Source organism: Nerophis ophidion, linkage group LG13 (genome assembly GCF_033978795.1).
Source record: "Nerophis ophidion isolate RoL-2023_Sa linkage group LG13, RoL_Noph_v1.0, whole genome shotgun sequence".
NCBI classification, from domain to species: domain Eukaryota; kingdom Metazoa; phylum Chordata; class Actinopteri; order Syngnathiformes; family Syngnathidae; genus Nerophis; species Nerophis ophidion.
In genome coordinates this window covers 36015219-36030033 of record NC_084623.1, presented here as the reverse complement: position 1 = coordinate 36030033, position 14815 = coordinate 36015219, and the positions used below count along the sequence as shown (strand labels likewise).

Below are 14815 nucleotides of genomic sequence, written 5' to 3'. Positions count from 1 at the left end.
AGTCGATGTCATTCAAAAAACATTTAGTAGTTTAGTTTGAGCTGTCTAGATTACTGGAACCTGTTTTATTGTACAGTGGTTTTCTGTGACCATGCCTTTTTGTTAGTTACATGAATGCAGACAAGAATAAGAGAAGATGCTTAGGACCAGCATCATGAAAATTAAGTGTATGTAATATTTATGCATAGAAGGGTTTAAGTGGCTTCCATTTATTTTGTCAACCCATCTAAAGCCTTGTTCACAATCCAGGTCAATTCCGATTTTTTTTGGCCCATATGCGACCTGTATCTGTTTTTTGTTTTCCGACTCAGGCCTCGAATATATATGTGCGATGAGTCCTCAATGTGAACACTACTGCGTTTAGATTGCATTCATCCGATCAGAACGTCATCAAAAAGCATCATATTTATTCGCCAAAATAGACTGTTACAAAATTAACAGTTGACAACAGAGCAGAAAACAGGTAAAAGTAATGTTTTTGGAACTTACGTGAAAGTTCCACCGCTCCTCCTACCTTCAACTGCTCGCCCACAGACATCGGGGAAAAAAAATACAGAGCCAAAATACTTGTCCTCTTCCTTCTTAATCTTCTACGCACAATAATTTGGTTCAGAAAATGTTGACATTGATTGCACAAAATCCTTGAAATTGCCACAAAGTCGCCAGTACTGAGACGACTAAAGTGAAAGCTGTGCTTACTTTCCTAAACTGTATCGCATGCGACGTCATGTCTGTATGCGGTTCAGATTTCATTCTCATTAGAAATCACATGTAATGTGAATGGTCACTAAACAAATTGCATTTGACAAAAAAAAATCATATTTGGACTCCAGTGTGAACCTAGCCTAAATAGACCCAACATCAACGCTTAAAGGGGCACTATTTTGAAAATCCAAGTTTTTTCACCTATTGGTATCTGCTGTTCTGTATTTGGAATCTGTCCTGAAAATTTGAAATCAAATCTTGGAGGAATTACAAACATTTATAAGATAATTTTGCCTTCCTTTCACTTTCCGCCAAACAAGCTGTTTGGAATGTGCACAATTGGTGATGTCACAAATAGGGAAACTCGTCAACGGATTATCCATATATGGTATAAATATACCCAGAGTGCCTTGCATTCCTCCGCCATTGTAGTCCTTGATGCAGTCAATAAGCTCCTTCTTTTTCGCTAGCCTTTTGTTGTGGGCAGACTAGATCGTACGAAGACATGCATCATCCGCTGTTGCCATTTCTAATTTAAAGTAGCGTAAAGTTCTCACTTATATATGTCGGTAGACTTTATACGGAACCCCTTAAAAACTACAACAAAGTGGGCGGGAAGAAGCCGCTGTGGAGGCACGTAAATAAGACCGCTCACAAAACATAACATAATACATTCAACGTTTTGACCAAAGATCCACCATTACATGTTATGTACACCACAAGGAAGTGTTTTAAATGTGGAAAAAAAAAGTAATGATATGACCCCTTTAAATCGACATTGACCTATTGTCGACCTAAAATTTGAGAGCCTAAGGGATCATTTAACTGTATAATGAGTTTATTAGTTTATTATGTGTTGTATTGTTAACATCATTGTTATTGCTAGACAAAGTGAAACGACTACAGCAACATAACTACTGTCTAGTTACGCAGCATTTAAACACGCACAATTGTAATGCAAAAATATGAACATTTCATATTACTTTTATGATCAAAATAATGGTGATGATGATAATATTATTATTACCGTATTTTTCTGACTATAAGTTGCAGTTTTTTTTATAGTTTGGCTGGGGGTGCAACATATACTCCGGAGTGACTTATGTGTGAAATTAACGCATTACCGGAAAATATCAAATATTATTTATCTCATTCGAGGAAGAGACGAAGAAAATGTCAGCAATCGTCACATACACGTCAACCGATAAGAATTCGGCGGGGGAGGGTAATGACAGAAGTGCATTGTGGGTCATGGAATGCTAACTGCTATATGCTACTGCCGTAGCTATTAAAATCGATTATTTCATCGTTGGCAGTAACTTATAAAAACTGAGAAGGGCTGAACAAAAATTGGACCGAAAAGGAAATCATGTCCAGCAGATTACAAGCTGGACGTAGTTAAATATGCAGCAGGAAACGACAAGAGGAAGCGGCGCATACCTTTGGAGTTGGCAGAGTTGTTTAGAAGCGACATCGAGGAAGAAGATTTCATGGGATTTATCGATCAGGAGTGACAGATTGTTTGGTAAACGTATAGCATGTTCTATATGTTATAGTATTTGAATGACTCTTACCATTATATGTTATGTTAACATACCAGGCACCTTCTCAGTTGGTTATTTATGCGTCATATAACGTACACTTATTCAGCCTGTTGTTCACTATTCTGTATTTATTTTAAATTGCCTTTCAAATGTCTGTTCTTGGTGTTGGATTTTATCAAATAAATTTCCCCCAAAAATGCGACTTATACTCCAGTGCGACGTATATATGTTTTTTTCCTTCTTTATTATGCATCTTCGGCCGGTGCAACGTATACTCCGGAGCGACTTATAATCCAAAAAATACGGTAGTATGGTATTGTTGAAAGATGCTGAAAAAGTATACATGTGCTGAAATCGTCAACCCAATATTTAAAAAAAAAAATAAAAATGCACAAAATATACTTCTTTGGACTAAGGAAAGTTAAATATTGTTCTGGCTACTTTTTGGAAAAAATAATAATGTTTTGAGTTTTAAGGCATATACAATTTTAGCAGTACAGTCACGTTACAAAAGTTTTGTTCTGGTTTCTTACAAGGCATATTTTTATTTGAGTACTCAAATATAGTAAACTTTTTCCCTTTATGATATGGAAAAGTTTTACTGTTTTTTAATTATAAATGTAAAACGGGGGTTTTTGTGACGTCGAATGGGTTAATTTCCTGTTGTAGACACGTCCCTTGTATTGATAAATGATTAATGGGTTGTACTTGTATAGCGCTTTTCTACCTTCAAGGTACTCAAAGCGCTTTGACACTACTTCCACATTTACCCATTCACACACTGACGGAAGGAGCTGCCATGCAAGGCGCTAACCAGCACCCATCAGGAGCAAGGGTGAAGTGTCTTGCTCAAGGACACAACAGACATGACGAGGCTGGTACTAGATGGGGATTGAACCAGGGACCACGCCGTTCGTCACTCAGTTTAAGAGAGTACAGGTTGAAAGTCAATGTGCAAACTTGAATAGCCTAGTTGCTCAGATAGCAGTGTGTTTATATAAGTTTAAATTGGTGTACAATATTTGTAACTGAAGTTAATGTGTCTTGTATTCATGTTAGCATCTAAGCGAGCTAGTAATTAGCGTGCAAGCTGCTTCTACAGGAAATGCGCAGTATCACCGTTCCATAGTGACAAACTCGATCACAGTTTTACGATCATTTTAACTTAAAAGGATGATATTAAACTGTTGGGAATTTTACCAAGGTTTATAAATAATACCATTCCTTGTGTACACACTGACTTCCGTCACTTACTGCATTTATGAAAATGTTATAATGAAATTACCGCATCAGCTCTTTTATATACGAGTAGGAAATACAAAAACAGAATGATTAAATAAATCCACAAATGCAAAGAATTAGGTCAACAAACTGCAGCAGGTTAACAAATTGGGTATTCTTGCACATTGTCCTCATGTCTCCAGCAAAAACTTCAAGTAAATGTTTCACTTTTGGTCATGTGACATCTACTTAAGTCAGCCAGATTGAGGCGTGTCAACTTAAATGGGTACCACTGTATGAAATTTACTATTTGATGTTGGGCTTTAGAATGTGTAGGACTGTTTTATTTTTGTAAATTGTATCTTTTTAAGGTTATTTAATGTGGATGTTTTCCTTCAATAGAGCCATAACAAGGTGGGGACAATGTGGAGGGAAGCAGGACTCCAATGGAAAGACTACCTCCCTGAGGATGTAGATGTCAACAAGTTTGTGACAGAAAAGGTGAGGCATTGTCATTAACTCCCCTGTATTCAAGTTTATCCGCAGTCTTAAACCACTGGGAATTGATAATCACTTTGTTTATTGAAGAGAAACATGATTTAGTTCAAACAATGTTCTGCTGTGGATTAGATGAAAGAAAAAGTGAGTAAAATATTGAATACTTTCTTTTTTTCCTGAAGAATGTGGCGTTCACACTGGGTGAAGAGCCTGAGAAGAGCAAAAAGAAGGAAATGATTTCTGCAGAGCTAACCAAACAGCTTGAAAGACTGATCCAGGATAAGGCTGACAACCAGAGAATATTTGACTGGATTGAAGTTCGTTTGCTTTATTGAACTTTTTTCAAAACAGTTAATGCGTGTCTATATTGCATTTTTTATATTGTCATTTAATTCCTGTTTAATATTAAACAAAAGAGGATTGGCCATGTTTTTGTTAGTATTTCAAGCTTTCTAAAGCTATATATGAATTTTGGAGAAAAATATGCATCCATTCTTGTAGAGTTTTTGAATACACACCTAAGTCAAAAATACTAATTTTATGGATGGTTAAAGGAAGCAATGACACAGCCAGGAGAATACATTTTAGTTTCTAACATATGAGCATATTCATGTTTCTCTGTAAGGCCAATCTGGATGAGCAGCAGACTTCTTCCCACATGTTTGCCAGAGCCTTGATGACCTGCATCTGCCAGTCAGCAATCATTTGTGAGTTGTTTTCTTCACATTCTCCTTTTATATCTAGATAAGAGTGACAAAAGGTCTGGATGTAAATTCAAGTTAAATAACACAGCTTTTTGTTTTCTTTGGGTGTGTTTATTGCGCTGTAAGAATCATCAGTAGCAACAAACATCAAGTATTACACATAAAAAACACATCGAAACCAAGGTTATAAATGGCAAACATTTACATGTATCTTAAACACCATAAATGAATGTGAGGTTAGGTTTCCAGGCACCGGACACAAACGTCATCAAATGTACCTTTTTGCATTTACACATGGCGGCAGCATAGGAGTTAGTGCATGTGCCTCATAATACGGAGGTCCTGAGTAGTCCTGAGTTCAATCCCGGGCTCGGATTCTGCATGTTCTCCCTGTGACTGGGTGGGTTCCATTCGGGTACTCCGGCTTCCTCCCACCTCCAAAGACATGCACCTGGGGATAGGTTGATTGGCAACACTAAATTGGCCCGTGTGTGTGAATGTTGTCTGTCGATCTGTCTTGGCCCTGTGTTGAGGTGGCGACTTGTCCAGGGTGTACGCTGCCTTCTGCCCGAATGCAGCTGAGATAGACTCCAGCACCCCCCGCGACTCCGAAAGGGACAAGCGGTACAAAATGGATGGATGGACATGGCGGCAGATTTCGGTAATTGTAGTGAGTTAAGGGGGAAGAAAAGTGGCTAATGATGAGAGGTAAAAAAAAAAAAAGTTCAAATCCACCATCAATCTGTGGCATCATCAGAAGAATGTGAGTTAAACAAGTACATTCCAAAACCCCCAAATGAATTGCAAAAGTAATGAAGGCGCAGTGGTATTGTCAGGTGCCATTTTGCGTCTCGGACACATTAAAATCTGAAATGAGACACCTCATTTTCCTCATGAAAAACTGCATATTGTGTTTAAAATCACAGTAACAACAAGTAAGGTGCAAAAAATTGTTGAAGTTATTGACAAACATAATTAAAACAATTTTATTTCAATGATGTGATCGTTGGCGTTTTTCCGGACAGAAATGAACGTGTTCGTGTGACCAGTGGCGGCCCAAGCCTCCACGGGGCCCTAAGCAAAATTTGATTTCGGGGCCCTTTATTTCTGCCAATAATATTGATTGTTGATCATTCACACACCTACTATAAACTCATTGCGGCTCTGGCAGTGTTGTTTACATTATCCTATTGTCAGCCTGGCATGTCTTTACAAATGACATGTCCTTTATAAAGATATGGGATTGGCCCAGTTAAGAACATAAATAATATCAATGAATGAACGAATGATGTCCAGAGTGCCACAAAAGGTTCCCAATCTTAAAATGTAGAAAACATTCAGCTACAAGAGTGGCCTGGGGTTGAACAGTCCAAGTGATAAAGCTTTGTATTACAGTAAAAGTGTCATCTTGTCTAATCAGTCTTGTACATATTAGTCTTTAATTACTAGTTTATATTTTTAGTTAATTGTTCATATTTAATGTTTACTTTGTACAAAGAGCGCAGTCTACTGAAGTTAAATTCCATGTGTGTTAAACATAACTGGACAATAAAGCTGATTCTGATTCACTTTATTATTTTTGGTAACAAAAACCTGAAACAGCAATGTGCAAAAATAATTCGTAGTGCAAGAAAAACAATAAAGTGCAACAATAAAATCACTTAAATATATATAAAAAGGAACAAATTCAATTGTACAAAAACCAACATAATTAAATTAAATATCAAGCAAATACTTAAATAATATTAATGAACAGAGTTACCAGAAACAAGGTAACATAACGGTTTATTAAAAAATATAAAGTTACTACATATTAAAACTATGTAAATGTACTTAACGATGTGCAAAAAATTTTGGGGGAAAAAATCAAAATAAACTACCTTAATTCACCTTAGTTCCTCTGTTCTTCACAACCCACACCACTCCACCCACTCCTTAAAACCTGTGCTTCCTGGCTTTTCTGGAGGCAAAGTCATTTATGACATCACTGTAAGAAATCTGATGGCCGACTTTGTTATTAATACTAGTCACTGCCAGTCCACTCAGTCTTTCTTGAGCCATGGAAGATCTCAAGTAGTTTTTTATTAATTTGAGCTTGGAAAAGCTACGCGCTGCAGATGCAGAAAATAAAAAATAATACTTTTTTGTTAATTGCTTTTGGGGGCCCCCTCGTGGCCGCAGGGCCCTAAGCAAGCGCTTAGTTCGCTTATGTGACCAGCGACTGCCGAGCAACAAGAAGGGAATTGTTCTAAATGTAGACGAAAAATCATAATATGACCCGTTTAGATAATCAATATTTGGAAGTTTGTCCATCAATTCTGTATTGTCTTATGTCCCAATCGTGATGGTTCTTAAGTTTCAAGGATTTCCCCCACTCCTATTAGTTGCTGACAATGCCTCTTAGTGTAAAGTTGTTGAAGAGGTTCATTTAGCCTACTGACGTGTATTTATAGATGGTTGATTTATATAGGCTAGTAAGGTAAAGTGTTGTACCTGACAAGTTTCAACCACCTTGTTTCTGCAGCCTTCATCAGAGGTGTCACTTGATGTTAGCGTGACGTTGTCTGTGACGTGTTAAATGGATTGTACCATCCCACCATGTGGGATGGCGGCGTCTCCTGGTGTGTGCCAGATCACTGCAAGAGTGAAAACCATCTAATGAACTGGGAGGCAGCCAAGGTTATTAGAATGGAAAGCAACAAATTCTATCGGTGGATCAAAGAGGCGGTTGAAATCAGGAAGCGGGCCCCAAAGACTGTCAACAGGGATGAAGGAGCATACCAACTATGCCACACCTGGGACACAGTCCTGCAGGGCCGCCCCCGGTCGCTTGGTAGACATCCAGACGACAGGGGGCACCCCGCCCTACCCCCAGCGCACACCAGGGGACGCCGCCATCCCACCACTTCAGGTGGGATGGTACAATCCATATAACACTTCACAGACAACGTCACGCTAACCTCACGTAACCCCTCTGATGAAGGCTGCAGAAGCAAGGTAGCCAAAACGTGTCAGGTACAACACTTTACCTTACTAGCCTATATAAATCAACCATTTATAAATTAGTGTAAAGTTGTCTGTTACAACCACCTGTAAAACCAATTCTAGAGAAAGCAATAATTTTTTCTTCCAAACTGGGCAGGTTAGTAACCTGGTGCATTTAATTTGATATACATCGGTATGGATACGTCTTAAAACAGTAACAAACTGGCAAACCCTGAAAAGATGGTCAGAAAGCAGGTTGAAGATGGTCTGTAAAGCAATCTATGGAAAATTTGGACCAAATAACCACCAGTACATTTTATTTAGACCACAAGGAAGTGTTTTAAATGTAGAAAAACAGTCTAATTACCCCTTTAATTTAAACTATTGAATATTGACAGCAATTTTAGCAGTCCCTCCAAGATGCAGTTTTTTTATTGAGATGCCCAAATTTGCAGATCATCCTAAAAATTGCAATGGAAAGTGCAGGTTTTTTTTTTTAGATGTTTGTTGCAACAACATTATAGGATAAAGTAAAAGTTACAATAAATTATAGTGATTTGCACTCTCTGATCATAAAAGGGAAATTTGCTGACGAAAAATACATTAATGAATATATTTAAACCAGGGGTGTCCAAACTTTTTCCACTGAGGGCCGCACACTAAAAAATCAGAGCAAACGGGGGCCATTTTCATAATTTTTACTTTAAAAACCAATACAATATGTGTATAAAAATATACATTTAGGCCTCCACTCAGTTATGATCCCGGGGACCCCAAAGGGTTTTGGTCAAAAAATATATAAAAAATGTGTCATTATTCAGTATTATACATTTTATTATTATCCAAGTTCTAAATCTCTAGATCAACATTAGAAAAAAAAAATGAAAAAACACAAAATATGCAATATTTTCACCCAATAGCTCGGTTGGTAGAGTGGCCGTGCCAGCAACTTGAGGGTTGCAGGTTCGATTCCCGCTTGTGCCATCCTAGTTACTGCCGTTGTGTCCTTGGGCAAGACACTTTACCCACCTGCTCCCAGTGCCACCCACACTGGTTTAAATGTAACTTAGATATTGGGTTTCACTATGTAAAGCGCTTTGAGTCACTTGAGAAAAGCGCTATATAAATATAATTCACTAATTCACAATAACTTTTTTAGGTGGAATATTTGAGATTATATAATAATTGGAGCCTCATTTTGGATTTTGAGTCATTATTATTTTTTGAGCAATGACACTTAAAATCAAATCACACTAAAATAATTGGGGATCCAAAAGTGTCCTACTTATTTAAGTATTAAAAAATAATTTACACATTTTTGTACTGTTTACTTTTAGCGCAATAATCTCGAGATCAACTTCAGATATATCCGTCGATTTTAAGTTTTATTGTTGTTTGTTTTGTTTGTTTTAGGCCCTTTAAAAAAAAAACAGCTCAGTTTTTTATATGGCAAAACACAAAATATGCAACATTTTCCCCCAAAAATATCTCAAAGTGGAATATTTAATGTGACGTAATCGAAGCCTTGAATAGGTCAATAATTCAAAATGACATTGATTTTGATTTATCATTATTTTTTAAAGAAAGAAACAGCCTGCATGGCAGCTTTGTGTTATAAGTGTAAGTATTGCAACAATTGCTTGTTTCATTTCACCTGTTTGCGCTTTTATACCACTTTTTATGTTTTTAATTTTTTTCAATTGTATTCTTAAAATGTGCCGTGGGGCCGTTAAAAAATTACCAGCGGGCTGCAAATAGCTCCCGGGCCGCACTTTGCACACCCCTGATTTAAACAAAAAGACATTGTAAGCAAAAATTTGTAAATAGGCTTTATTCAGCCACAACAAAGTGCATGTGACCTCTGCAAGGAAAAGACTAAAACTATCTTCTTTACTGTACTTAAGGGAAAAAAAAATCTAACAGAAGTAATTTATGATAGACATGAGTAAACAATACAAATGATCTTACAGGACATTACTATAGAAATTAATTTTGTATACCAACTGTACACTGACCACTCTATAAAGTATATCAAAGCCTCATTTCTAGTGTTCTGCCTTGGAAAAAGATGTACTCTAGTAAAATGGTTGAGCAGTGTACTCACCTTTGTGAGCTACTGTATATCTACATAAGCCTGTTAAAGTTAGTAAAGTGTACATTTAGGCATAGTGTTTTTACATATCTTGAACAACAGTCTGCCCTATCTGCGGCCATGTTTATTGATCACACGTGGCCAACTCACACGTAGTCGTGTATAATTTGTCCGCTGTCTGCTGTTGTCTACAAGTTGCATATATTCTTGTACACATTCGTGCAAGTTTTATATCGAAAGTCATATAATTGAATGAAAAATATGTGTAATATAAGAAATATATGTGTGATATAAATAAATAAGCATCTAAATTAATTTGATATTGAAATCAGTACATTTCAGTTCTTTCATTATTATTTCTTGCAAGTGTGTGCTATCTCAGAGTGATCTGTAATTAGGTTTACATTTATATTAATTTCATACCAAATTAAAGAGATAAGCTTGCCAAACATGTAAGAATACCGTTCAACCTGCGATAAAGCCATAGTTTCAATCAGTCAATCAATGTTTACTTTTATAGCCTTAAATCACGAGTGTCTCAAAGGGCTGCACAAGCCACAACGACATCCTTGATTCAGATCCCACATCAGGGCAAAAAAAAAACCCTCAACCTAATGGGATAACAATGAGAAACCTTGGAGGGTACTGCAGATATGGGGACCCCCCATTCCCCTGGGGGATCGGTGCAATGAACGTCGAGTGGATCTAGCATAATATTGTGAGAGTCCAGTCCATAGTGGATCTGACATAATAGTGAGAGTCCAGTCCATAATGGGGCCAGCGGGGACAGGTCAGCAGCGCAGAGACGTCCCCAGTTTCAAGGGTAATTGTCAATATGCTGTTCTATGGATGGATTGATGCGTGCAGACACACACACTCAAAGACACACATTACATTGCTTTTTTCGCCACACAGCAGAGCGTTGATTGTGATGTAACGATCCTTTGTACAAAAATGAACACTTGCAAGTTATAACAGACTGAACAACAACACATAACTTCAACTACTTCAACTTTAACAACAACCCCACATCAGACCCTGCAGACAATTCAATACGAAGTACAAACGATAAAACATTGAATATTAAGAATGTGTAAACGTTCAACACGTCCCTTCTTTAGTCCTTTAAGATTTGTAATCAATAAGTAATATCCCGCAGCTGAATTGTGCCAAACATGGTGAAATGTGGAGTGTTTTGCATATCACCCATCATGCACTGTAATGGATTTATACATGTGTAATTTTAAATTATATTTAGTGCTTGATTGTGTTTTATAATGTCCACAAAGGTTAATTGTCAGGAGGTGTGTTATGTGTTTACTTTTTTTGGTGGTTATAGTTGATTTATACCATTAGAGGGAAAAGTTGTTTGGGTGGGGTCGTATAAATGATTTAGTCACTGCCAAACTCATGGTCATCAATTATGTCATTGAAAGATCTCTCAGACTGTATTCTCAGGGGACCAAATTTAGGCAAAAACACAGCGGTCCAACCTTGTTAAAAGTTGTGATGTCTCGCGGGCCGCACTAAAAATACAGCCCTAGTTTTTGACACCCCGGGTGTAAAAGTAACAGGTCTTCCTTCACTCGTTATTTTCACAGTTTAATGCATTTACATGTATAAAATATCACATTCGCAATTTTAGAGTGAAAATGGCAGTTAAGTTTTTTTCTCAAAATCATGCAGCCCTATGCCAGAGTACGACCAAACGTTAAACGAAAAATGGGTGAAACAAAGAATGTGAACACTGAACTTTTTCTAACAGTACTGTTGTTTTTTTCATCAAAAGGTGAGAATCCGTACAAGGTGAATGACAAGGTGATCCGTGAGAGAGCCACGTTGCTGCGGAAATTCCTCAAGGATGAACAGAAGGAGTTGCAGGCTCTCTATGCCTTACAGGCTCTCATGGTGCACATGGAGCAACCAGCCAGTGAGTCACCGAATACCATCGACAACACTTTGATTACAACAGCGTCACCTTTCTTGTTACGTCACCAGATCTGCTGCGAATGTTCTTCTACACGCTTTACGACGAGGACGTAATCAAAGAAAATGCCTTCGACAAGTGGGAGTCGAGCAAGGACCCCGCCGAGCAGCAGGGCAAGGGCGTGGCCATCAAGTCCGTCACCACCTTCTTCAATTGGCTCCGCCAGGACGACGAATCCGACAACGTTTAGGTCGTTGGACTGGTGGGATTTTAGCGAGCATCCTTGGGGAGAGAAGACCTAACATGGACGATTCAGCCTGAATCAGCAAAACCCTTCTGCATAAACAGGAAAAAAAAGCAATAAAAAAATTATTCAACTGGGAGAGATTGTATTATGGATTGATGCCATTTCTTTTTCTTTTTTTTTTTCTCCTTTTTTCCCCTTGGCGATTGAATGTGCTAATTCTAAGAATACGGCAGCATTAAAAGAAAAAGTAGGAGGAGAGGACGCCATTTTTCTCAGTATTTGTTTTGATAGTTTAACTAAGGCTTTCTCTTACCTGAGCAAACAGTACACTGACAAATGTGCTAGAAGCGCTTCACAAATATATCTATTTTTGATGACTTCATCCTTTTATCGTGACGCCTTGCCTTTGGTGTGTGATTACACGTGGACGCTTTGCTTTTTTTATTTTCCCGTACTGGATGATTGGGAGTGTGTTTTATACAAGACAAGAGGAAAAACAACTACACAGGATTGTGTCTATTGGATAAATTCTGGACTCCTGAGGATTAAACTCTAAGAGGAGAACAACCTTGAACTTTGACCATTTTGCTGCTGGGGGGCGATGGCGCTTTTTTCACGCCCCCCTCCACCTACTTAACCTACGCTGTGTGTCGCTTGTTTGCTGCAGCACACAACCTGAGCAGCAGGGGAACATTGCTGCACCGCTCCATAGCTTGTTGGACCTTTAGATGGATACTCGTATTGAAACTTGAAAGCGCTATGAAGTTGAAAATCCACCTTATAAAAAGAACACTTTAAAAGAAGAAAAAAGTTTAACCGTACAAAATCCTAAGGCCTTTTTTTTTTTTTTTTTTTTTTTTTTTTTTTGCATCCATGAATGGAAATGCATTTCAGGAGAATTATGTACATATAGTTTTTGTTTGGTTATTTTTTTCCTTCTCTTCTGGACGTTTACCCCTTGTATTTATATTTCTCTCCTCAGCTGGCAGAAGGTGCTCGTAATTATCAAACCCAATTAATTGATTACAATTAAGTCAAACTGTGTAAATAAATATTTGCTTTACTTTATTAAAGAATATATTTAATTAAAGAACATTATGCCTCTTTTCACATCCAAAACTGGAAGAAATAATAAAGACCGTTGGAAATCGAAACCTCCTATGATTGCTTTTGTTGCCATTTGTTACTTGATATTTTTAATGATGCTATTATTGTGACGTTTAATTTATTTTGTTGATTGTGATTGAAATACAGAATCTATAGTATATAACGATGCAGATTTTAAGGCAAACATTTTATATCCAATTATGTGTGAACAATTGCAGTATACTGTAAGAATACAACAATATAAGACAATGTAACAATATCAACAAAATAATACAAAACAATATTCCGTTTTATTGCATACAATTGAGCAAAGTAGAGTTAATAGTGCAACCAGCTATTTCAAACCGTTGTTTTTTGCCTACAAACTAAGTAATATAACAATGAACAACAGAAAACAACTGCAAAATAGTATTGATCTGATACTGCCCTTTGGTATCAATATTCGGATTGACAATAGCTAAAGAGGTAACTTTTTTGGGGGATTAACCGGCCTCCCCAAGTATATTGATTGCCATCATTTGTAATAATGACAATATTATCATACGATTTGAATGACTCCCATAATTTTCTTATTTCTAATTAGAAAGTGGGCTTGCAGCTTTGCACTTACCAGCTGCAGTCAATCATGATCGTTACCAAGGAGTTGATAAGGCTTTGGCCTTGTCAACTTTAGACATTCTAGAATCTTAAGCTGATTAAAAGGTGAAAGTACAATCAAGGTGGGGCCCCAAAACATCACATCAAAAACATATTTTTCAATCAATCTATCAAAGTTTATATATATAGCCCTAATTCAACAGAGTGTCTCAAAGGGCTGCACAAGCCACAACGACATCCTCGGCTCAGATCCCACATCAGGGCAAGACTAAAACTCAACCCTTGATGGTGTGTTCAAGCACACAAGGGACTACAGAAATGGACCTTTGTCAAAACAACACAAGCGAGGTCACTGCTCAGCGAAAATGTAGAAATTCTGACATTGGTGTTGATATTATGAGAGAGAACTGTGTGACAAAACAAAAATGTGTAATATCTAAAAATTCTCAACATGCAATATCACATATATCCACTAGAGAGTGGTGTTGCACTTGTAGGCTCAACACTTGCAACCAACTAACTAATCATGGGCAAACCTATCAGTATCATAAATATTAATTCAAAAGTATTTGTTTTACAAATGTATATAATACAAACACAAAAAAATACAATTAACACATTGAATACAAAATATGATGATTTTACTTTGTGTCTATTTACACAAAAAAAAAAAAAAATTGGGGAATATTAATATATTGTATGTCCAGACTTAAAATACATTGCCGTTGTGTACATACAGTATATTAGCGTGGGAATTGCAATGGGGTGCGTTATTTCTCCAATTCTATTTAAAGGGGAACATTATCTTCAGACCTATGTAAGTGTCAATATATATACCTTGATGTTGCAGAAAAAAGACCATATGGTTTTTTTTAACCGATTTCCGAACTCTAAAAGGGTGAATTTGGCGATTTAAACGCCTTTCAATTGTTCGCTGTCGGAGCAATGACCATTCACCCGTGACGTCACAATGGGAAGCAATCCACCATTTTCTCAAACACATTACACACACCAAGTCAAATTAGCTCTGTTATTTTCCGTTTTTTCGACTGTTTTCCGTACCTTGGAGACATCGTGCCTCGTCGGTGTGTTGTCGGAGGGTGTAACAACACGAACAGGGATGGATTCAAGTTGATTTACGTGGAGTGTGCATCGATTAGCACAGCATGCTAATCAATGCTAAAATGC

The 14815-nt window shown here is 37.3% G+C and overlaps 1 protein-coding gene across 2 annotated transcripts in view; it reads left to right on the top strand.

Moving 5' to 3' along the window:
- The window catches only part of LOC133564494 (eukaryotic translation initiation factor 4 gamma 1-like), a 93033-nt gene extending 79956 nt beyond the window's left edge, over positions 1-13077 (top strand). For both annotated transcript variants that reach the window (XM_061918847.1, XM_061918846.1), the window contains exons 28-32: positions 3873-3971; positions 4151-4285; positions 4594-4675; positions 11539-11679; positions 11748-13077. In XM_061918847.1, the coding sequence (XP_061774831.1) occupies positions 3873-3971; positions 4151-4285; positions 4594-4675; positions 11539-11679; positions 11748-11926 (636 nt within the window). In that variant the 3' untranslated portion in view covers positions 11927-13077. The remainder of the gene's footprint in view (positions 1-3872; positions 3972-4150; positions 4286-4593; positions 4676-11538; positions 11680-11747) is intronic.
- Positions 13078-14815: the final 1738 nt, after the last annotated feature.